Genomic DNA, 24,927 nt, shown 5'->3' on the forward strand with positions numbered 1-24,927 from the left:
TATAAAATGGAGGTAACTAAAAAGAAATAGACAAGACAACCAGATAAATAAATAAATAAAATGAAGGTATCTAATACCTACTTTGCAGAGTGGTGTGCACAAAGTCAAGCATGGTACCTGGCGCATTCATTCAACAAATATGTACCGACTGACTTCTAAGAGACTGAATTCACAAATGGACAAAGGCCAGATCATATATAAAAATAGAACCCTAACCCATGTGCTGTCCAGGAAAGCAACCCCTTTACCTTCAATAAACAAGCTGGGAAGCCAGCCTGCTACTTCCTACAGAATACTATCTCTACTAACAATCCAAAAAGCTAAGCAATAACATCTGTGACAGTTGGCCCCAAATGGCTAGGAATGGATTATGGAGAGCTTCTGTAAATTTGTCCCCACTTCCACTTAATATTAACCAGAGAAAACCAAATATATACCCCTAGCCAGTCACATGCAATGCCCCACTTCTAGTTAGCCTGCCTCCAGCTTCCCCATCCCAACAGAGTCCAGTCAGAGCAATCCTAAAGCCTTCCCTTTTGTCTCCTGGAGAGCTTTCCCATTCCTCTGCCTGCCTTTGAGTCTCTGCCAAAACATAAGCGGTGGTGGCTGACTCTTTGCTATAGCAAGTTCAGAATACATGGCCTCTGTTTATTTCTATATTTCCATGTATAAGACACTGTGCTTAGTGCTAGGAATATAATGGTGAACATGGTCCCTGCCCTTCTCGAGTTCACTTTCTTTTTTTTCTTTTTTCAAGATTTTAATTATTTATTTGACACAGAGAGAGAGAGAGAGTGAGTGACAGTGCGGGTGGAGAAGAGAGGGAGAAGCAGGCTCCCCACTGAGCAGGGAGCCCAATGCAGGACTCAATCCCAGGACCCTGACATCATGACCTGAGCGGAAAGCAGGCACCTAACCGACTGAGCCACCCAGGCGCCCCTGGAGTTCACTTTCTAAAAGTAACACCAGTGGATCAACTGGCCAGCAAACACACAGATGTAGGCAATCAGAGCCCAGTGAATGGCATGAAGGAAATCAAGAAAGTGATGTAAGGCCCAGGAACTGGGTGTCAGAGGTGGTCTGCCTCAGCCAGGCAGTTAGAGAAGACTGCTCTGTGTGGAAGAAATTGGAGCTGAATTATGAAGGATGAGAGTGAGCTAGCCACATAGAGAGGGAGCATGGAGCACTGTAGGCAGAAAGCTTAAAGAACAGTCAAGCCCCAGGGTGAGAAACTACTTGGCAAGTTCTAGGCTGGTGAGGCTGGGGTGTAGTGGGCAGAGAGAGTGGTACGAAACGAAGTAAATAAGTAATAGTTATGGCTAATAATTATTGCTCTGCTCTAACAATAATAATTGATAGCTTGCTTGATAGTGATTTTATTATCTCTAGGCCTTCTATTATAAGCAGTTTCTAATACTTTTGCAGTGGCCATGATAAAGAAAAAAAGGAATAAAGTCATTGATAAGAAATAATTTCAATAGCTAACATTTAACAAGAGCTTACTACGACGCTTTCTGTGCCTTAAACATCTAATTCTCCAAGTAATCCCACACAGTAAATACTATTACTACTTCTTTTTTGCAGATGAGGATGTGAGTCACAGAATTTAATAAACCTGGCAGAGCTGACACCGGGAAGAAGTCGAAGAGCAGAATTTGAACCAGGCAATCAGAATCCAAAGCCAGTGCTTAGGCAATGCAGTCTCTTCAAGGGGCTGAGCTATTGTGAATCAGTGATTTGATGGTACACATGGGTCCTCCTAGGTTTCTAATAGTTATGCTTGCTACTAGCAGGAAATATGTTTGAAATTCATCTATAACCTATTATCAAGGATTCACACGTTTTCAGATTCTATGTATTATGAAGGATTAGGGCTTCATGGAGCATGGGAAACATTTCCCTCATAAGAAAAACAAAGAACTCTAATTAATTAACATTTTAATCATCATTCTCGATTTGGAGAATTTATCTATTATTGAGTCTTTATCCATAATTTACTCTACAGATGTTTATGTGGGTCTAAGAATACCCACTTTGCAAATATGGGTCTGTCTCCTGGGTGCTATTAGACCCAACGAAGACTGATTTTATTATTTACATGCATTTGATCAGAGCACATTAGCAGGCAAAACAGTCTGAGCTTTGCGAAGAATACCTTTTAACTGCCCATTTCCGGGATGGAGTTCTGAGCGCCTAACCTCTGACTGCCTGAAGACAACCCAGCTGGAAGCCAGGCCATGCCCCCATGCACTCACTTACATTCCCATCGTGGTTTGGGCAAGAGAGAGGCTTTCCCGCAGCCACCGCGGTGACCGTCTCCAGGATGGAGGACTCCTCAGCGTCGTTGCCCGGCGTTCGCTGCAGCACGTCCATCAGGTTCGTGATGAAGAAGTTGTTCTGGAGCGCGGCCACCCCCTTCTCGGGCAGGATGGAGGTCTGGCGGCACACGGGGCAGGAGAGGGTGAGGCTGTGGGCGGGAATGTAGTTCTGCAGGCACCTGTCACGGGGGCAGAAGCAGGGGGACTGTCAGCACAAGGGGCTCATGGGCTAGAATGGGACCACCTCCTTTCACGGGTAGCACACATATCCTCTGCACCTGTATGGGCTCCTTTGTAGAAATTCCCACTTGAGTCTCCTTTTCTAGGAAAATAGGATTTCCGGAACCAACTCCCATGGGCGCTGTCAGCTGATGGGATTAGTGATGAAGCTCAAGGAGAAGCATAATATCATTGACTCTGGTGGTGTTCCATGGAGCTTTGCCATGCTCAAGCAGCACTGGCCTCTCCAGGGAGTTTGGAGGGAAGTGCAGAATCTCAGGTCCTACTCCGGGTCTGCTTGAATCAGCTCCTCGGGGGGCTTTATGCACAATGAAAGGTTGGGAAGCACTGTTGAAGAATATCCAGTGTCGTGTTCACAGACTTGTGGACTTTTACAATGGGGAGAAATGGGTCAAAATTTTCCATTGGTGTTGAAATGTTTTTTATGTACAAATGCATAAGCAGATCTCAGATGTTAAAAACATATCCTGAGGGGTGCCTGGGTGGCTCAGTTGGTTAAGTGACTGCCTTCTGCTCAGGTCATGATCTTAGAGTCCCAGGATCGCGTCCTGCATCAGGCTCCCTGCTCAGCGGGCAGTCTGCTTCTCCTCTCCCCTCTCATGCTCTCTCTCACTCTCTCAAATAAATAAATAAATAATCTTTAAAAAAAAAAAAAAAAAAAGAAAAGAAAGAAAGAAAAGAAAACCATATCCCGGGGAAAATACTGTGTTTGAAGCAGGGATAGGACACCCAGAGACACATCAACATGATCTTTTCTCGCCTCTACTCAACAGGCAATTGATTAACTCAATCATATAATTAGCAAGATGCATTGTTAATAATGACTTACATATGTGTTGCTCACTAGATTCAAAGTACTTGCAATAACCCCATGGAGTAGGTACTTTAGACACATGAAGGAACACAGGCAGAGGGAAGAGAAGTCGCTCTCAGAACTCCAGTGGAAAAGGGCACTGGGCAAACCCAGTGCAAATCCAGACAACCGGGCGTTAGAACCTACGGTCTCCATAACTACTATGCACAGTGTTTCCCTGTTGCTCCACCAAGTGGAATTTAAAAACCTCTGATCTAGTCTCATTCCTCTTACTATGTACATAAGGAAACTGACATCAAGGAGGTTAATTGACTTTCCTGTGTCCCAGAAGTAGCTATCTCTGAATCAATACCAGAAACAAAACAGCTTTTGCTAAGGTCACTGAGAGCATCTACATCCAGACAATAGACATTTTTTACTCCTTTCTCAGTAGCACTCATCAGACTTGACCCACTGCCTCCCAGCTATTCTCTTTTGAAACTTTATCTTCCCTTGTTTGTGACAATTCACGTACTTGGTTCTCCGATGTGCTCTGTCTTTTCTGCTGAGCCAGTCTGTGTGTGTCTCCCAGGGACATCATATCCACATGCATGGCCATACGTACAACACTCCCATATTTCTATTTCTTCCACAGATGTCTCCTCTGAGCCCCTGATCTCTACACCAACAGCTTTCTTGGAATTTCCCCTTAGACGTCTCACAGGTCCTAAAACTTGGTATGTCCAAACCCAAAGCTATGTTCTACCCCCAAATCAGGTCCTCTTCTCTCTCAATGAGCAGTATCTCCATCCATTCATCTAGGCAAAGCAGGTACTGGGAGCCGTGCTGAAAACAGTCATTTCCTTAATGTCCATTTTCCACATCCAACCCACCACTGAAGGCTGGAAATGCCTAAATACCTTCCAATGTTTCCAGTTCTTGTTATCTGATTTACACATCCTTTCCTGGGTTTTCGGAATAGCTCTGTACACTATCATGCACCCTCAAATCTTCTAACCTTTCTCCATATTGCAACCATAGTGACCTTCTCAAAACTCATTCCGCATATTACATAGGGACTTGTGATAGGATCTTGAAAATCTCCACCACCAGCCATCAGATGGAGGAACCGAAGTGGATGGGGCTAGACCCAACCAAGAGGGCTTCTTCTTCTTCCTCTTTTTTTTTTTTAAAGATTTTATTTATTTATTTATCAGAGAGAGAGAGAGAGAGAGAGCATGAGCACACACAAGCAGGCAGAGGCCAAGAGAGAAGCAGGCTCCCTGGACCTGGGGTGGGACTCAATCCCAGGACCCTGGGGTCATAGCCTGAGCCGAAGGCAGCGGCTTAACCGACTGAGCCACCCAGGCGTTCCAGAAGTGTTGCTTCTTACCTCTCAGAGCAAGTAAATGGGAGTCAAACAACTGCCTGGCTGGGCACTGAGCAAGGGCAGCTCATTCAAGCTCAGACTGAGTGGCCCTCAGTGCTGTATAGAAAGAGGCCAACTGCTGCACATCAAATAATGATCGTACCAACATAAGCCCAGGGGCAGAGGGACATTTAGCTGGTGTTCATGTTTTAGATACACCCATTAAGTGGGGAAAAATCACTCTCCATTTAGTCATTTTGGAATATGAATTACAACGTACATACATCAAAGTATAAAATGAATAAAGTAAAAGGTGCTAGTGCCCTAAATAACACCACTAAAACAAACAAAACTCTACACACACACATACACACACCCCAAAATAACCCTCTAAAAAGCAAACAGACAAAACCCCACAATGACCAGTAACAAATCCACCTTCTCCCTCTATCCATGGCCTGGAAGGTATGGTTATTCTGTTGCAACTGACATCTTCCAAAGTAAACCACCTTTAACAAATGTATATGAAATTGATGGCAAATGTAATTAGCAGTGATTTAAAGCCATTGGAAATGCCAATTTCCTCTTCTATAATAAGAATTAAACATTTTAATTATGTCTGTTTAATAATAATAGAAAATGTATTTAACAAGATGCTATAAACCTAATTACCATATTTGTTTTTAAGGAAAAAAATACAACCTTATTACCTACAAACTTTATATGCTTAATTGCTTACATGCTAAGTTAAATAAGAAGGTAAAGATGTATTTTGATAACTGATTAACTCAATGGAAAAAACTATTCAAGAAGGATAAAGAAATGTGTTTTCATACATAGCAAATTGCATATTCAGGTAATTTATAATTATTTCATACACACAGTCTTTTCTTCATCTGAAACATCCTATGTCCCTTAGTATATACATCTTCTGAAGTATTTTGAGAGGAAGCACTCCCTTTTAACTAACTCCTCAATACCTAGGTATCTTACTGATGTGTTCTTTGGAAGGAAATAACAGATTTTTAACTGGCCCTCACCAAAGATCCTCTGTGAGGGAACTGTGGTCAGCAAAAATTGTTTGACAAAGAACAAAGGAAAAATCTTAAATTTTAAAATATTTAATGCTCCAAGTCCTGGGGAGATGAATCTATAGCTACTGGATTGCTTTCTCTCACTTATAATGATTTAAAATAGAATAAATTATTGGCAATCCATGATTATGTTTCTAGATGTCTATCATAAGCACAAAGGACTTACTGTGCCCCCAGGTAAAAGGAGACTTCTGGAAAGAACCCTTTAGTGGGTTGTAAGAGATCGATCTGTGAACCTCTCTTCTCTGGGGACAAAGGAGGCTTACCTCTCGCAGAAAGTGTGCAGACAGGGGAGAACCTTGGGATTCTTGTACCGTTCCAGGCATATACTGCAGATCAGAAACTGCTTGTCAATCTGGCGCACCACAGGACTTGGGATGTTGGTGGCTTCACTGGCCATCCTAGACCACTGACATGGGAGGCCGGCTGTCTTTGACCCTGCACGCTGCTGCTGTCAGACAGGAAAGATACATAATAACTTGTAAGTACGCATTAATCACTGGTCCATTCCCTACAGGCGTTGTGCTATGAATACAGGAGAAGTCCATGCCGGTGACCTCAAAATGACCATAACCAACCCTCAATGCCTGTTGATTTTGTAAATCAGTAAAATGGCCACATGCTCACCATGCAAACGAAACAAATTAGAAGAAGTGTGTTGTCTAAAGAGGCATGTTTGCCAGGTTTCAAAGCAGACACAGTTGAGGGGATAAATACTTATATAGCTCTGCCGGTTCATGTCTTCATTCATGACTATATTTGACTATATGCCTACAGTCTTATTAAAATATAGTCTGTGAGGCGCCTGGGTGGCTCAGTTGATTAAGCGGCTGCCTTCGGCTCAGGTCATGATCCCAGGCTCCTGGGATGGAGCCCAACGTCGATCTCCTTGCTCAGTGGGGAGCCTGGTTCTCCCCTGCCCGCCACCCTCCCTGCTTGTGCTTGCTCTCTCCTTCTGTGTGTGTGTGTGTGTGTGTGAAATAAATAAATAAAACCTTGTATATATATTCTGTATTAGGGAAACCTGGGTGGCTTAGTCCTGTAAGCATTTACCTTTGGCTCAGGTCGTATCTTGGGATCCAGCCCCACTTGGATTCCCACATCAGGCTACCTGCTAAGCAGGGAACCTGCTTCTCCCTTTCCCTCTGCCTGCCCTTCCCCTTGCTTGTGCTTGCTCGCTCTCCCACTCTCCCTGATAAATAAATAAATAAAATGTTAAAAAATATATGGTCTATATTAAATAGTATTAGTCTCATTAAGATAAAATGTTTTCCCGACTATTGTGCTTGGAGAGGATCAAAATGTCACTCCGGAATACGCCATCTTGACATAAGGATTATTTTGAGCTGAGCGATTGGAAATCAGGAGACATGGTGGGAACATGATGGGGCGGCCGGAGGGTTGGCGGGAGAGGGAAAGGGGGTGTGGGTACTCTGCCTCTCCCATCTTCCCCAAAACAGAGCATAGACTCCCCATTTGTAAAGGAAGCCCCACTCTCGCAAACGAAAAAGAGGAGACTTAATCATCCCGAGAGATAGCACGGGAGGGGATTCTGTGTAACAAACCTTACTAAACACCCTTATGTACCATACATTTCCTGGTCACTATCCCACAATGTACTGCTCCTAAACCCCCCTTCCCTTTGTCTGGCCACTTCTCCACAATTTGTCATCCTTTGTTAAAATAGTACATAAGCTCCCAGGTCGATCTGCCTCTTTGGGTTTTCACTTCCTTTCTGTGAAGCCCGCATGCATGTAACACTTTAAAATATTAAATTAATAAACATCCATAGAATACAGTATGTATACTATTTTGGAAAAACAAACTACCAATAAAATGTGTACACCTTTTTCTCCTGATAGTCTTTTTGTCAGTTTAATTCACAGGCTTCAGTGATAGAATTTAAGTGTGGTCTGGACCCTATGTTTAAAGCTGGGCAATCCATCAAATCACATTTACAGAATCAACAATTCTACATTTTTTAATGGAAACTCTTTTCAAACGCGAATGATAGTTCCTTCTCCCCACCAAATCACCAAATTTTTAAAAAGCATGTCAACTTTTATTAAGAAAATTCTACTATTTATATGTATTTGAGTATAATTACATATGCGACACATCCATTTTCAACTCTATGTTTCTAGATAAGCTCATTAAAGAGCATGATTAATAAACAGATAGAACCTTGTGAAAGCACCTGCTATACAAGAGTGTCACGTTCAAGTAGAACTCTCTGCATTTGTTAAAACACTGTGTGACATATCTAATTAGCCCGCATTATCTGCTAGCTCTTTCATAAACTGTCTCCCCAAAGAACTAGCATAGAGAATGATATTCATTGATTGGATTAAATGTGGCTTATCTCTTAGGAGCTCAAAATGTTGCACATCATCTGCTTTTCTTTAACCACATCCCTGTGACATCAGAATAGGGAAGGGAGGGCGCCTGGGTGACTCGGACATTAAACGTCTGCCTTTTGCTCAGGTCATGATCCTGGGGTCTTGAGATAGAGCCCCACATCAGGCTCCCTGCTCAGAGGGAAGCCTACCCCACCCTTTCCCACTTCCCCTTCTTGTGTTCTCTCTCTCTCTCTCTCTCTCTCTCTCTGTGTGTCTCTGTCAAATAAGTAAATAAAAATCTTAAAAAAAAAATAGGAAAGGGAAGGAATGGATTTGTCTGTTTTTAAGATAAGGAAACCCAAGCTGAGGGTTTAAATAACTTGCCCAAGGTCATCCAGTAAAATCAGTGAATCCAGAAGCTCAGATTTCAAGTCTTATGCCTTATCTGATACCTAATCTTAAACAAGTTTAACACTTTCCAGTACGGGGTGTGTGTGTGTGTGAGAGAGAGAGAGAGAGAGAGATAAAAATTATCGGGTGCTCACTGCAGTAGCACTAAAATTGGAATGATACAGAAGATTGGCTTGATTGGCCTGAGCAAGGATTGGCCTGAGCAAGGATGATGCCCAAATTTGTGAAATATTTCACATTAAAAAAAAAAAAAAAGCATATGAACTTCAGTTAAAATCAATTAAAAATAATTTTAATTTTAATAGCTTTTGAAAAGTTTCATATTGCCCTTTGAGTTTCATATTGCCCTTTGAAATAATCAGTCATGCTGAGTATTGAAAAAAGAGAGAACACATCATATTGGTTTTAGTCTTTTTTTAATCTTAGAATTTTAGAGTTTCGGCAAGGAAAAAAAAAAACATTTGTTTTAATCAGATGATATATGTCGGCTAAATGACATTTCTATCCTCAACACTGAAATAAAAACATTTCATTCTAATTTTTATCCTAATTTTATGATCATTATTGTAGTGGGTGAGAGTAAGTCCTTGTTAGTATTGCTAATTTATACGGTAAATTAAGTTTAGTCCTGAACACTGATTTAAAATCATGACAATATTACTGATCTGTCACAAGTGACTTGTTGAAGACATCTGGATTTGCAGGACTCTCAGAATCAACACCAAAGCTTTCCAAACCCCAAAGAGTCCCCAAACTGAGACTTTGCCAGGGTAATGATCATTCCCCGAGTATAACTGGATACCCGCAACAGAAAGTCACTTTGACTGCTCCTAAAGGAATAATGTGCTGAGGAAAATGGAGGCACAGAATGTGCCAATAAGCACCGTGAGAAGCTCTCCATCAGTCTGAATACACCACAAGGAATACACATACAATGTATGACAGCCTTTAATCACAGAGTTTGGGCCCTACCAGTTTCTGGTCGTTTTGATTAGAAAAGCAATAAATAGTTGTCTAGATTCTCGGCTCTTCTCCTTTCCCCCATGTTGGTCTCTGAAGTGTCAGAGATCCTTCTTACTCACAAGGCCAGCAGAAATAAGCACGTGATAGAGATCAGAACACTAAATGACTTTTCTTGGAGGCTCGCAAAATCAGTTTCTGGAGGGGCGCACCCCAAATTTACCACGGATGGACTTCTGTCTCTCAAGGAACCTGAGTCCTTTTGGATGTAGGAACTAGCACCTCACATACTGACAAAAGGCCAATAGAAAAGAAGTAGCAGAGGAGGGGAGGCAAGCCGAGCCATTTTTAAACTATATAAACAGCCCACATAGTGTGCTGTTGACATTAACCAGCCATGAGAGCTCTCCCTGAGTGGGGAGACTGGCTGAGTTTCCTTGTCAGGGGAAAACCAACAGCAATACTGCTTACAGCCCCTCCCCCCCATCCCCTGGAACTTGCTACCTCCTGTCCTTGCTCTGTGTCTCTCTGTAGCTCTGGTCACTTTCCACTATAGTACGTAATATGCTTATCTGGCGCAGTGGCTCCTCCCCGTCTCCAGGATGTAAGATTCACGAAGGCAGGGATTTTTGTCTGACTGCTCACTGCAGAAGTCCCAGCACCTAGAACTGTTCCTGGAACGTGACAGACACTCCTTTCTTTGAAGGAACTGAACAAGTCAAGTGTCCCATGGGAATGGACTCAGTCCCAGTAGCAGAAAAGAGTGGCATGAGCTGACTTACACGACAAAGAGCGTGGTTGTCACCAGTCACGTGAATGTTTTCATTTGACATCAGACATTACCTGCCTTCCCGGGTGATCATCTAATCTCTAGCAAGATAAGCCATCAGCCGGAGGGTAAATAGTCAGGGACATACCTTAACACACTCACAAATGCAGAAAAGAAATTGAGAACCACTGAGGACACCTCCGCAAGGAAATACAAAATCTAAGGTTGACACATAAATTCCTCATTAGTGGGGTGTGCCAACCCAACAGCTTTTGAGGGCAACGGCAATGCAATGGGCGTGTAACAGAATCCTGGGGCATAGAAAAACCCCATCTCTGCATTTCTTGCTTCATGTCATCTCTGGTTTTTTTCCTGGCACACGTTCTCAAATCTCCTAGAACTTGATGGAAACTACAACCAAGTGGAAAAGCAGAACTTGAGAGGATGGGAGGAAACAAAAGCAAAATGCCTGTGTCCATAATTCTAGGGTTGAGACCACAATTCCCACCCCAGATTATACCATTTAGATCAGAAAATGATCCCAATGTTTTATTGCTGACACCAAAGTGAGGAAGAGCAGGAAGGGAGGGTGGAAGACCAAGGACCATCTGAAAGCCCTCGTCTTGAGAAGGGGAGAGAGTTGGTGACAACTTGTTGGCTGGGCTCGGAAACATGGTTGGGAAACAGGTCAAGATTCCTTTAGAAAATAAAGGTTGAACATGTGATTTGCGGGTAGGAGGCAGCATATTTGATTATATGCCATCGTAAAGGCCTTGGATTCCATTTCTATTTAATTTTATGCCATTTGTGGGTGACTGCTTCTCTTTGTCGCCACTTAGCCGGCTTTACCTATTAGCAATGTTACATTTTTGCTATTCTTGGACCAATGACGATGGTGCAGACACACTAAAATCAGCTTCCCAAGAAGTTAAAAATCTGACGGTGGATTTATAGAAAGAAAATCTCAAACTATTAGGATTATCTGTAACTCACAATGTTCTATCTTTTACCTGCCAGGACAGGCAGTACCTAGAACTCAAAGCACAGGTGAAAACATGATTAGAGAAACAAGTATTCTTAGATTTCAAAATTTATGAACATATTATTATTCACCTGCAACTGAATTTGCATTGTTACAGAGGACTTGACTAGAAGAAAGAAAGGAGGACAATCTTCAGTGAAATTAAAACAGGGTGACCTATTTCTAGTTAAATCAAGTATCTATCCCAAATGGGCCACTTTGTAAATTAGAAGGCCAGATGCAATATCTTTTCTGATAGTATGTGCATAACATGTGTGTCTGGGGATAAGTGGGTGTATATTCAGGAGGCCTTCTGCTTTAACTTCCGTCTCCCCGCAAGGCGGTGCCCGAGCTTTCCAAGGGTTCCTCTTGTTTCCAGGATCAGATGTATGACAGCTTCCTCAGGTTGCTGGGTCTTACCATAGGGAAGCTGAATTTTGCCAAGTCCCCAACTTGTCTTTAGGAGATTTATACCTATTTCCTCCACCTCTTAGTCTAGGTAACTGTTTCCCATTGCCTCCTTCATAGAAGTCCTCACCTTTTGCAACACCATGAAGTCAGTTCTTAAGATCTGCTTTGGGTTTTCTAAGTTGCAGAAGGAGGGATCTGTGTGATGGAGTGTTAAGTGGTCGAGCTAATTGACATTCATTTTACAGGGCCCTGGGACAGTCAAGACAGTGGGATCTCCTCTCTCCTTGCCACGCCTCCTCCCTTGCTCGCCTTTGGGACTACAAGGAGGCTGCATATTCTGGGACCACAAAAGAGGCAGAGGACGGACAAGGCTCTAAACTCTGGGAGTTGGGTGAGGTTAGCAAGAAGGGGAAGAGAAATGTATTCCACATCAGAACCTCACAAGGCATAGTCCCACACAACAGCAAACCCCCTTTTGCCCCTGGTGGATAGGAAGTACATTATTTAATTCTATTGCTGATTAGAATAAATGTTTACCTTAATACGTTTTCAAGAAGAATAAAAAGCACTTAATGGAGAAATGGAGGCGACTGCAAACATGAGGGCAGGCGAGGGTAAAGTAAAAGAGAGTAGAAAGACTAGCACGCAGATAGCAGTAATAAAGCTATCCTCCATGGTGCACTTTGAATAATTACACTGGGCTCATTTTTACCTCAGTCTCCGGTTTAATCCAAGCCTCCACATTCGAGGAAGAAACCTGATCTGATCATTTCAGATAATCCTCACAATAATAATATTCAGAGAACTCCAATAGCCAACCCCATTATAGAACAAATTCTGTTCTGACACTAAAACCCTTACATAAGTAATAAAGGGCACAGATGGCATCAGACATTTAAAAAAAAAAAAGCGATCACAGGTGTGTGCAAATTATAATTATGCCACAATTAGAAGTAATTCAGTCACATTTTTTAAACAAAAGAAGGAACTATGAGAGTAAATAATTTGGCAGCAAATTTTTTAAAGTTTGAAAGTATTTCTCTTCAATAATACATACAAATATTTTGTTAAAATCTTAGTTTTAATCAAGAGATAAGGAAGACAAGCACAAGGGAGTCTTAAAGATTAAACCTAGGTTAAATTTTTTTAAATTGTTACATAGTTATAATTTCTTTGACTTTAAGGAGATAGAAGAATCTATCTTTAAGTCAAAGAAATTATAACTATGTAGCAATTAATCATAAGTAGCAATTAATTCATAAGTCTGGAGAAATTAATGTCTCCAATATCCAAATGAAGTACATTTTCAATTCTTAGTAAGACAAAGAATGAATATTTTTATGTATTTCATAAGCAACAAAATCCACGAAGCTTTTATCATATAAGTTAAAAAAATAAGTCCTCTCAGGATTATAATATTAACTATGGTGAAAAATATGTTTGATTTTACTCTCCATTTTTAAAATATGTGGAACATATATCATGCATTCACACTTCTTGAAATAAGCACATTCTATCAGAGAACGTTTGTAGATTCAGTCCTATTTTAACCTTTCCAATGCAAATCACTTGGGTCTTTCTAGGAGAAAACTGGAAAGAAATACTTAGAGGTTTAGGAAAGGCCACTACTCATGTCTTTGTAACAAAAACCTGCTTTCACAGCACACATGAAACTTCTCATTGTGTGCTTGCTCGGGAGGGGCGTGCATTATTTAACATTACAGAGGGTTAGGACCTATGCTGCTAAAGCAAGTGCCCGAAAATAATGAAAGGCACCAAAAAATAGGTTCACACTAAGCAGAACTGAATCCTAGTACTTAAGAAATCATTTTAAGAATCTGGACAAACAATGCCTCTCCTTACGTATTCTAATCTAAAAAAAAAAATAATAATAATAAACAAAACCATTAACAATTTATTCACAAGGAATAAAACCACAGTAATCCGATTGAAGCCAAAGAAACAAACTAATAATTTTTAAAATGCTTCATTCTGAATCTAGGTCTGCTCCTTAAAGCAGTGACATTGAATCTACCTTAAGACAGAAATATCATTTTACCTTTTGGTGCAGAAATCTGCTTATTAACATTCAGTATTTAGCTTAAAATAAATAACCTTTCTACTTGCTTTCCTACCCTCCCAAAATAAGGAATAATGACAGGGTGGGGCACACTGGTAGAGAAAGCTGTCAGAAAAATCATATCCAGTGTTTCAGGAAGCAAACCTACGGTTCAGACAGAGGATTTCTTTTTTTCTCCTGTGTAAAGCTACCATTGAACTCCACCCAGATTTGAGTCTACTTCAGCAGCAGGAAAAAATGTCAAAAACACACACACAAAAAAAACCCAAAACAAAAACAAATCATCTTCTGCATATTTGCTGAACATCAATGGCATTCAGAATTCAGAGGGTCAGAGCCATGCATTATGAATGAATGGGTTTCCAATGGTAACTGGGAACCGAAGCCCTCAACCCCAGGGTTCTCCGACAGAGGACCGGGTGGGGGAAGGGTCGAATCTCACATTTTCCTCCCCCCTGGAGTATGGAGGAAGGAATCCTGTAACTAAAAAATTTCATCCCCATCTTCCCACCCAACAGAGAAATGCTAGGGATTGGGGGAGGGGGGACTTTCTATTTAAAATAAGCTGAATACACATTAAAATGGAAGACAAGTAATAAAAATCTAATCAGATCACACTAGGAACTTGAGAAGAAAATCTTGCACGACTTTCTCCCTGTTCTCAATTTGGTGCCTTTGTTTAAGCAGAGTGGTCTCCCTCTGTCTGATAGTTACAGAGCATGCAGCATCGCCGAGACAGAAGGGCGGGGGAAAAAGAAGAAAGAAAAAAAGAAAGAAGGGAAAGAAAGAAAAAGAAAAGGAGGGGGAGGGGAAAAAACAGGATAGAGAGAGCAGGAGAAATCAGTTATCCACCTGGCAATATACTCAGCCATCGGAACATTTAGGACCTACCCATTTCTGCAGACAGACTAATCAACGAAGCAAAGAATTAAATCCTCCCAAAGCCTGTCGCGGCAGCTCCGCGGCCATCCACAAGAACAATGCACCTTCTGCTAACCTCCCAAGTTTGGAAGCACCATGCAAAGAGACTGGTTAAAATTCCCTACCATGCAGTGCAGCCATCATCAGAAGCCCGGCATATCTTCTGCTCTATGGAGTGATGTGCCAGCTGATGAACAGAACAGAGGAGAAGAAAAATGGAGGAAAAGAGAGAAGGCTCAGGGAAGTCGGCAGGAATGTTTCTGGGTCATTAACAAGTGGGAGACCCCTTTCGGTCTTGAAACCAATCAATCTTTCTCTTACAGGACATCTTTTTCTCACTCAGCGTCTGTTGAAAAGACTGCAGCAAACCAAGCAAGGGATTGTGGGATAGGGATGCAGCAGCGAGCTGCAGTGAGATTCGCGGGTGGCTGGCTTTCCCCTCTGAGTCAGCAGTCAGCTGTTTCCACGCTCTCGCGCTGGGCCGCCCAGGTCCATCGCCCAGCATGGGGCTGCACGACGAACCCCGGGAGAGCCACCCCCACACGTTTGCCGGCGCCACGCAGCAAGGACAGGCACCCGAGTTGCCAATCAAAGAGGGGTCGCCGATGAGCAAAAAGGGGGGTGCAGCGAGAACGCATTCTAGAAGGAAAACCAGGTAAATGAGGCCTCAGTTCCAATTTAGAGGTGTGTTTTGGGAGTGTGTGCGAACACATGCTTACTTCCCTGAGTTAGGAGAAACGCATCATCTGTTTCCTCCGGCTTTAAGTAGCTTGAAACACAAATGGAAATGGATAGAAATGCAATACAGCCCCGTTCAACAAGCATCTACTATCTTTTCCCCTCTTGGTATGTACCCAGAAACGGGTCTATAAAATACAGTTCCCCAACATGGAATAATGCAAATGGCATTCTTCTGCTTTTTGTGGTTCTAATCATTTGACAAAAATCATGCGGTACATTCATTTGCTTCAGGGGGTAAACAGAACCGGTTGTTTTGCTGTTGATGGGAAGGTTTTTCAGTTAAGCGTTGAGAAACTTGACAAACCTTACATACATACATAACTTGCTTTCCTAGCAGGTGGCTGAACTTATTTTTTAGAAGGTTTTACTAAAATAAAAATGATAAAGTAGCCATATAAAAACAATTAGATCCTCATATAACAAGTAATACTTTAGAATTTAAAAAGCTTACGTATCGGAATGGAACTTAACAATAGTTCCCTTTTCTAGAGGAATGGAAGCAGGGAACTATATTGTATTCTATACGTTGCTTAGTTACTAGCTTAAAAGTGGACACTCAACATTTTATCTAATAATAAAATCACTGGGGCTCCTGGGTGGCTCAGTTTATTAAGCGTCTGCCTTTGGCTCAGGAAATAATCCCAGGGTTCTAGGATTGCGCCTGGTGTAGGGCTCCCTGCTCAGCGGAGAGTCTGCTTCTTCCTCTCCCTCTGGCCCTCCCCCTGTTTGTGCTCTCTCTCTCAAGTAAATAAAATCTTTAAAAAATAGTAATAATAAAATTGTTAATTCTCATATTTGATTACATTAATATTCATCACATTCTTTCCATGCAGTCAGGCACTGCATTGAGCCCTGTGATGGGGCAGTCAGCTCTGCAGAGCAGTTACAGTTTCCCTCCGGGGAGCAGGTCATAGAGAATCCAGTGAAATCGACAGACCCAGGACATGCCAATTTTGCCATGCTATTTCAGATGGTACCCAGTTCTCAAAAGCCCGGGTTAATACCCTGTTTTAGAAGTTATGTTCTGTGGGACGCCTGGGTGGCTCAATCAGTTAAGAGTCTGACTTTTGATTTCCGCTCAGGTCATGATCTCAGGGTTGTGGGTTCGAGCCCCATGTCAGGGCTCCCTGCTGAGTGGGGAGTCTGCTTGAGATTCTTTCCCTCTGCCCTTCCCCTCACTGATGTGTGAGCTCTCTCTCAAATAAATAAATCTTTAAAAAAGGAAGTTTTGTTTTGTTTTTTAATAACTTTACTGGGATATAATTCACATACATACAACTAACCATTTAAATTGTACAAGTCAATATCTTTTAGTATATTAACAGATGCAGGCAACCATCACCACAGCCAGTTTTAGAACATTTTTAACATCTCAAAGGAACTCTATGCCCTTTAGCTATCACCTCTACCTTCCCACAGCCCTACAGTCTTAAGCAACCATGAATCTTCTGTCTCTAAGTCCCCTCTATAGATTCTGGACATGAATTTGGAATCCTATAGTGGTCTTGGGTGTCTGGCCTTTTTCACTTAGCATAATGTTTTCAATGTTCATCCATATTGTACTATCAGGATTTCATTCCCTTTTATGGTTGAAAAATATTCCATTGTACGGGTTTAGCCTGTTTTGTTTATCCATCTATCAGATGATGGTCACTTGGGTTGTTTCCGCTTTTTGGTTATTGTGCATAAAGCTGCTATAAACATTCCTGTACAGGTGTCGGGTGGACATATGTTCTGTTGTAAAAGTTTACAATTTAAGTAGCACTGACTCCTAAAACTACAAGCAGGCTACCCCTGCTCCATTTTACCATCCTTGTCTTAAGACAGTCCAGCACAAAGGAGCCTAACCTGCATGATGGGAATGTCCCTCTTCTTTCCACTTGTGCTGCCACTGGCCCTTTCTGAAGCCAAACTCATTGAATGCTGACCTCTCCCCCAGAACATCCTTTTGGACTCTCTCCTCCTCTCTCTCCACTCAACCCAAACTCTGGGGCACACACCTGGAGAGCGTCTCTCTTCTCAGAAGATGGCAGGAAAGCAGAAGAGATCCTTGGTCTTTTGGCTGGGCTTGTATTCACAAAAGGCTCACTTACTCATGTGGTCATTTATTCCAATGAATATTTATTAAATGTCCAGTGTGTGCCAGGCCCTGAGCAGGCATTGAGCATCTCAGCCCTCAAGAAGGTTGGTATCTGGTGCGGAAGGCTGATGGGCAAGCAGGCAACTGCTACACGGAGTGGTGAGCGCTTTGACAGGAAGAAGTGGAGGCTCTGGGAGCCCACAGGAGGGACACGCTGGGGCAGGGAGGTGTGGGGTACATTTCAGGCATAGAGCACAGACGGGCAAACACTTGACGGCAAGAGATAGCTTGCATGACTTGACAGCAGTAGTTCAGTGTGGCTAGAGCCTTAGTTGAAGGTAGAATAAATGGTGGTCAAATGTGTTTCTGATCTTTTACCCAGAACTGGGAATATCTCTTTCTCAGAAACAGCATTATATAGGACAGTTGGGTTCCAAATACCTTCAGCACTATGGTTTCACTACTGTATGGGTAAATGGGTTTGGAGGGCTCAGTCTGCAACCTAACAAATATAACATTGTTTACTATAGGAAGATGCAGCCTCGTTTTTAGTGCATGTCTTGGCAAAGGACTGTAACTATTTATAAACTGGGCCTTGGGTTACCACGGGCTGTGTCAGCAGACCACAGCATCTTCTCCTTGGCACTCCCTGGCAACAGGTGGATGTTGGTGGTCGTAGCTGGTGGGATACCACGGCTCTCAGGTTCTTTCTGAGATGGAGCTTGCTTAACTGAGGCCTCACACAGCTAGACTGGAAGGCTGCAAGGGCAGAGAAGCGTCAGATCCTTGGGATGGAAGCTGCCACACACCTCCCTCACTTCTTGGAGCTGTCTCGCCCTTCCCCACTGTTTCCCTCCCATTGAACAGATATTAGTGAGTTAACTGTCATCAGCCACTTTGACCGTGATGTACACTCAGGAAGTACACAGAGAGTGAATATGAAAAGAACAGAACATGTGTCAACTAAATTGGGCTTGGCAAGATTCTGGGAGACAGAGATCCAAAATGTACTGACCATGTATTATGGGCCAGGTTCCACCCAAAGCCCTTTATATACAGCCTACCTACCCTTGATCAAGGAACTTTTTTCTAGAAAGTAAACTCCTTAGGATGGCATACAAGATCATTTAGGATCTGGACTCTGACTTCCCCAGTCATACTCCAGCTCCAAGACATGCATGCCACCATGCTTTCTTTAGTAGTGGCTCTCAACCAGAAAATGATACCTCCCCTTCATGAGGTGGTAGGGTACGCATTTGGAAATGTGAAGGGGCATTTTGTATTGTCATATCGATTGTGGGCTCAGGGAGTGAGCTGGTACTACCAACATTTAATAACTGGGGCAGGGATGCCAAACATCTTCCAATACATGGGAGAGCCTCATACAAGTACATTTGTGCCCTCCAATTACCAATAGCCCCTTTAAGAAACGCTAATCTCTCAGGGCGCTAGGTGGCTCAGTCTCTGTCAAATAAATAAATAAAACCTTAAAAAAGAAACGCTAGTACTGGGAATGCACTTATCCTTTCATGACTCCTTTCCCTGTTTAACCCCACTGAATTCTTCAGAACTCAGCAAAGACACCATTCACTTTAAGAAAAAATTCCCTGACTCCTTCTCCAATTCCAAATCTTCCCACCCCCAGTCTAGATTGGGATGACAATGGCCAGCAATTGACAGTCTTACGTGCTCCATAGCATTCTCTGCTAAAAACTACTGATGGCTTCATATTTTACCTCTAACTCCCCAGCCCGTCACACAGTACGTGCCCAGTAAATAGATACAGAACGACAAAAGTCCTAGAAACAAATGAGTAACATAATATGTTACAAAGGTAAAATTCATCTCCGAACTGGAAAATAGTTGGAGCATTAGGAAGAAGCAGCTCTTCATATCTGACTGGTGGCTTATAATTTATTTTTAAAAAATAATTATTTATTTATTTTAGAGAGAGACAAAGAATGCGAGCAGGGGGAGGGGCAGAGGGAGAGGAAGACAGAATCCCTAAGCAGATACCTGTTAGGCGTGGAGCCTGATTCAGGATCTGATCCCAGGACCAGGAGATCATGACCTGAGCTGAAATCAAAAGTCCGGTGCTCAACTGACTGAGCCACCCAGGAGTCCCTGATTGATAGTTTATAATTCAGAAATCGCCTTCATAATACCTTTTCTCTTGATCTGCAAAGCTATTCTAGAAAGAGAGGAGGCATCATCATTATTATAGTGGAAACTGAGATTCAGAAAGCTTACATGGGGCATCCGGTTGACTCCATTAGTTAAGCGACCTACTCTTGATTTTGGCTCAGGTCATGGTCTCAGGGTGGTAAGATGGGGCTTTGTGCTGGTTGTGGAGGCTGCTTAAGATTCTCTCTCTCCCTGTGCCCCTCCCAGCTGACACAGTGCTGACCCACTTTCAGAGAAAAGGAAAAAAGAAATGAAAAGAAAGAAAGGTTATATGACCAGGCATGGTGGAGTAGCAGTTGTGTGTAAATGTGAACTGGAGTTCAGCAGGGTCAAGCTCCCTCCAAAGACTTTAGGGGGTGATCCTTCCTTGTCTCTTCCAGCTTCTGGTAGTCCCAGGCACTCCTTGGCTTGTAGGGGCATCACTCCAGTCTCTACCACCGTTGTTACATGTCTGCCTTCTCCGTGTGTGTCTCTGTGTCTTCACATGGTGCTTCCCTGCCTTCTCTCTTTTTCCTTCTTAAAGGACCCATGTCTTACGGGATTAGGACCCACTCACATGAAGTATGACCTCATCGTAACTTGGTTGCATCTGCAAAGACCTTATTTCCAAGTAAGGTCACATTTACAGGGACAGTGTTCGGGACTTCAGCCTACCTTTCTAAGGGACGTAATTCAACTTACAACACCAACCATGGGTGAAAGGTTAACATGAGGCCTGGGCTGATGCAGGCCTGCTAGAGAATAATCTGGTTTTCCCACAGCAGTGTTCCTTTGAGAGCAGTAGAGTTAAGATTAATGGGGAAAGTTATGTGTGCTTCCTTTCTGGGGTTGCCAGTAAGACTGTGAAGTGGCTACATAACTCGAATGATATAAAAGACTGGTGGGAGAAAGGGATATGACCCCCATATACCTTGGCTCTCATCCCTGGTACGTACCCTAAGTGGGTAAGGGAGCAAAGGAAGCTTTGTCTCCAATGGGATAAAGGTGCCATGTGTCCTGGTCTGTATTTTATGCCAATGTTTCCTAACCATAAAATTATGTTAAAACTGTGCCTTGTGAGTCTGATTGGCAGCTGGAACCCACAACCACAGCTGCCTGCTGGTCAACCCAGTCTGACTTCCTTCCCATTGATCCTCCCAAGCCCCTTCTCAGACTGAAGATGTCCCTTACAGAGAAGCCTGACAAAAAACGCAAGGCTCTGCCATCCATGGATATATCAGACTACCCAGCGCCACACTCCCCCTTCTTATTCTTTGTCTTGCTCTGACAATCGCAAAAATAAAAAGCAAAAGCAAGCAAAGCACTCTTTTTCTGCCATTGTCTGGCCTGGATAATTCAAAGTTGACTCTATCTATCCTGAGTTCGTCCGGAAGATAACCTCCCAGTCTCCACTGGACATTACATTAATGTCCACACTGATGGGCATTGTCAGTATCAAGTGCTGTTTTTCCCTTCAGCGGACTTTCATGATCACACTTTTCATTCTGACAATTACATTCAAGGCGGTGCCAAGTTCCTGCGTGCTTGGGTGGTTTACCATGTTTAATTAATCAGTGCAGGGGCTCAGACTAGCAGGTTGGGATTGAGCTAAAGTCGGGGATTCTAGACCGCAGATGTCCCTCGCTGGCTGAGGCCAGGCCCAGATCTGAGCAGGACCGCGCGCAGGAAGCCCGCTGGTGGACGTGGGCGCGCCGCTACGCAGGCCTCGCTAGGCACTGCCTCCCCTTTCCCCACATTGTTTCTTCTCTACCCCCATAGAACGGACTATATGCAAACCAGCAGGTAGTGCAGAGGGAATCTGGGAAATGTTCATATCTGTCGACTGGACGGTGCCATGGGTAGCACCCTATTCCAAGGTAATAGTCACAGGCACCGGACAGTCTCACCCCGCCAGCTGGGCTTCCCAGGCTCGGCGGAGCCCCGAGAGCATTCAACGCAGGGCGGGGCGCCGCCTGCGGTGGTTTCCAGGGTAACAGGCTCCTCCCCCCAGGGCGCCGAACCCCGCCCCCGCTGAAGAATAGCGTCTGGCCTTCCCCACTCTGGCGTCCAAAGCTGTGCTTGCATTATGAATCTCTCTTTTCCCCCTTTCTCTGTAGGTTTCCTCCCCCCCCCTTTTTTTTTTAAGATTTTCTTTCTTTATTTGACACAGAGAGGGATAGCAAGAGAGGGAACACAAGCCCAGGAACGGGAGAGGGAGAGGCAGGCTTCCTGTCCAGCGGGGAGCCCGATAGGGGCTCCATCCCCAGGACCCTGGGATCTTGACCTGAACCAAAGGCAGACATCCAAGGACTGCGCCACACAGGCGCCCTGCAGGTTTTCTTTTGTAACCTTATTTCTCACCGGGGAAGAGGACCACTCTGTAACTGGTTCAAGTGCTGGCAATAGGAAAGCCCTGGGAGAGAAGGGAGTCAACCCGGGGGTGACAGCAATAAAAGCTGTGAGCTGGGGGATCGCCCTGCCTGGCCACCCCCTGCATATGGGTGTGCCAACTGTGGCCCTTTCCCATTTCCTGGGACGGCGGCTCTCCTGCCTCGAGCCCTCCTGCGCTAACATGACCTTGGTGGACAGAGTTCACATGGGACTTTCTCCCGTCAACACGCCTGCATGCCAGCATTTAAGAGGACTTCTAGAGCTCAGTGCTTTAACCTGGATACTAAAGTAGGAGTCTGGGCACCTCGGCGAAGAAAGGTAATATGACAATATAGGAACTTGACATCACCGGTCAAAGGCTGCCTCCCCCATACATGGTGGAATCAGGCGAGAGTAGGATTAGAATCAAACTACCGTCATACCCTAATTCAGGCACAGACTCTGGAGACACATCTGTATCTGCTCTATCTGTAGGTTGCTCATTGCCTCTGTAAGCTCGTTTATAAAATATCATCTCATGAGGTTGTCCTGATGGTTAAATAGTATAGCATCAAGGGTCTCAGCACTGTGCTTAACACACAGCAGTCTCAGGTGCTGTAATCCGAAGCTGTGTGGTGTTGACTATGGGCCCCAGTGACCAGCTGGGTTTGAATCCTGGCTCTGCCACTTATGACTTTGAATAAGTAAATTAACCTCACTGGGCCTCAATTTCCTCATCCATATAGTGGGAATAATAACCTACTTTGCAGTGTCATTGTAAGAAATAAATGGTTTCATCTGTGGAGAGGACCTACCATAGTGCCTGATATATAGTAAGCAGTCAATACACATCTTATTATAGTAGCAGTCCTGGGAGTATTGCCACTAGGAGATTTCTGAGTTCTTTTAGAAATGCCTAATGATTTACTTTTGAATTTCTAGAACCTGGCTTATGTAGGGGTTCAATAAGCATTAATTAATTAATTAATTTTTAGATGAATGAATAGGCTAGTTAATACACTACTCTCCATTAATTCTTTTCTTCTGCCCAATAAAATCAATCAATCAATGAGAGTGGGCAGAGTCATGCAAAACCAGGAAAAATATATCTATACACTATGTTATCACCCTCGACTGGACACAGCCTCCCTTGGCCTTCTTACCCACTTAGTGCTGGCTTGACACAGTTAAGTGAGAGGCTGGAGCGCTACTTTGTTGCTCTTAGTGAGTCCTTACCCTAACTCCGAATCCCAGGCCAGCCCCAGGACCTGCTGCTTGTTCTTTTTTTTTTTTCCCAAAGATTTCATTTATTTATTTGACAGAGAGATAGAGGGAGAGCACAAGTAAGCAGAATGGCAGGCAGAGTGCAGAAAGAAGCAGGCTCTCCGCTGAGCAGAGAGCCCGAGGCAGGGCTTGATCCCAAGACCCCAGAATTGTGACCTGAGTCAAAGGCAACCACCCAACCAACTGAGCCACCCAGGCACCTCTGCCGCTTTGTTCTTATGAGAAACAAGCTCTGTTACTTTGTGCTATTCATGGGCCCTTGGAAGTGAGTCCTCCCTCACCAGCCAGCTTCTTGCCTGTAGAGTGGGCAGCCTCCTTGGAAATATATGACAAGAATCGATTCCTTATGGTACCTTTCCGGAGTCCAAGTTTTCCCCTCTGATGACAGTCATCATCTCTGGACATGAGAATGGGAGGCCTTGCTTTCTTGTCCTCCTCTGAATGGACATGTTCTAATACAAATACTAACTTGCCTAGCTCTATATCCGGAGGCTTGCCAGTGTGTCTAGGCCAGATGCCAGGAAGCTATGGGACCGCTGGAGGCAAGGGGAGCAGGAGCAGAATAGTAGAGGTAGGCCAGGGCAGAGGGCAGGGGAGGTATGCACATGGATCAAGTTGGGCCTACCAGGCCCAGGGTATCATACTGACACCTGTGGGCCCTGGTATGTGGTGAGCCAAGTGTAGCCATCCATGGACGGGGGTCCAATGATGGGGGCACCTCAACTCTTCCTTGATAATATTTTCCCCCTTTCTCTCTCTTCTTCTCCATTTCTCCTGCCCTCTCTCTACTCCCTGCCCACTTACTCTGCTCAGCAAGCTTTTAATTTAGCGTCTACTATGAGCTGGGCACTGCACTGGCATTAGGTCACTATCGTTAATGAACATATGCACACTCGTGAGAGAGACATAAACATAAATCTCAAATAATAAATTGACCAAAAAAAAGTTTGATCTCAAATAAACAATTTTCATCTGCGGCCACCACCTCAGACCTGCTTCATGGGTGTTGCTCCCCAATGGGATGGTTTTCTGTGGTGGGAGTATCTGGACTCTGGAATCAGACAAATTTGGGTTAAAAAAAAAATCCCAGCTCTGACACTGACCAGCAGTGTGATTTGGGGAAAATGACACAACCTCTTGACTCTGCTTGTCCTCATCTGTAAAATGACAGTAAGAGTATACATCCTAAGGTCACTCTGAGGATTACATAGGACAATGTCTGGAAGCTTCTTAGCATAGTGCCTTGCTCGAAAGAGTCAATTGCTGTTGTTCTAATTACTCAAACCCAGTGGCCAGGAAACTTTCTCTGTATATGGCCCCCATTTCCGTTACAGGTTTTGTGGGCCAAACAGCCTCTGTGACAACCATTCAACAATGCCGTTGTGTGAAGGCAGCTGTAAACAGTATAGAAAGGAATGTAGCTGTGTTCCAATAAAACTGCGTTCACAGAAACATATAAATTTTTTATAAATTTATAGAATATCATTTCCCTTTCAGTTTTTCACCAAACATTTAAAAATGTAGAAACTGGGGCACCTGGGTGGCTCAATCGGTTAAGTATCT

The 24,927-nt window shown here is 43.5% G+C and overlaps 1 protein-coding gene across 8 annotated transcripts in view; it reads right to left on the reverse strand.

The window, feature by feature from the left end:
• Window positions 1-24,927, reverse strand: part of TRIM2 (tripartite motif containing 2) — a 113,952-nt gene that overhangs the window by 46,797 nt on the left and 42,228 nt on the right. For 4 of the 8 annotated variants that reach the window (XM_004758084.3, XM_045078310.1, XM_013059175.2 and 1 more), the window contains exons 2-3: window positions 6,081-6,265; window positions 2,260-2,497 (exon numbers count right to left, since the gene is read on the reverse strand). In XM_004758084.3, the coding sequence (XP_004758141.1) occupies window positions 2,260-2,497; window positions 6,081-6,265 (423 nt within the window). Of the gene's footprint in view, window positions 1-2,259; window positions 2,498-6,080; window positions 6,266-14,851; window positions 15,524-24,927 lie in introns of those variants that run through there. The other 4 variants (XM_004758085.3, XM_045078309.1, XM_004758087.3 and 1 more) reach the window with 3 other exon arrangements.

Source organism: Mustela putorius, unplaced genomic scaffold (assembly GCF_011764305.1).
Source record: "Mustela putorius furo isolate JIRA1106 unplaced genomic scaffold, ASM1176430v1.1 tig00000242_pilon_pilon_pilon, whole genome shotgun sequence".
In the NCBI taxonomy this organism is placed as follows: Eukaryota; Metazoa; Chordata; class Mammalia; order Carnivora; family Mustelidae; genus Mustela; species Mustela putorius.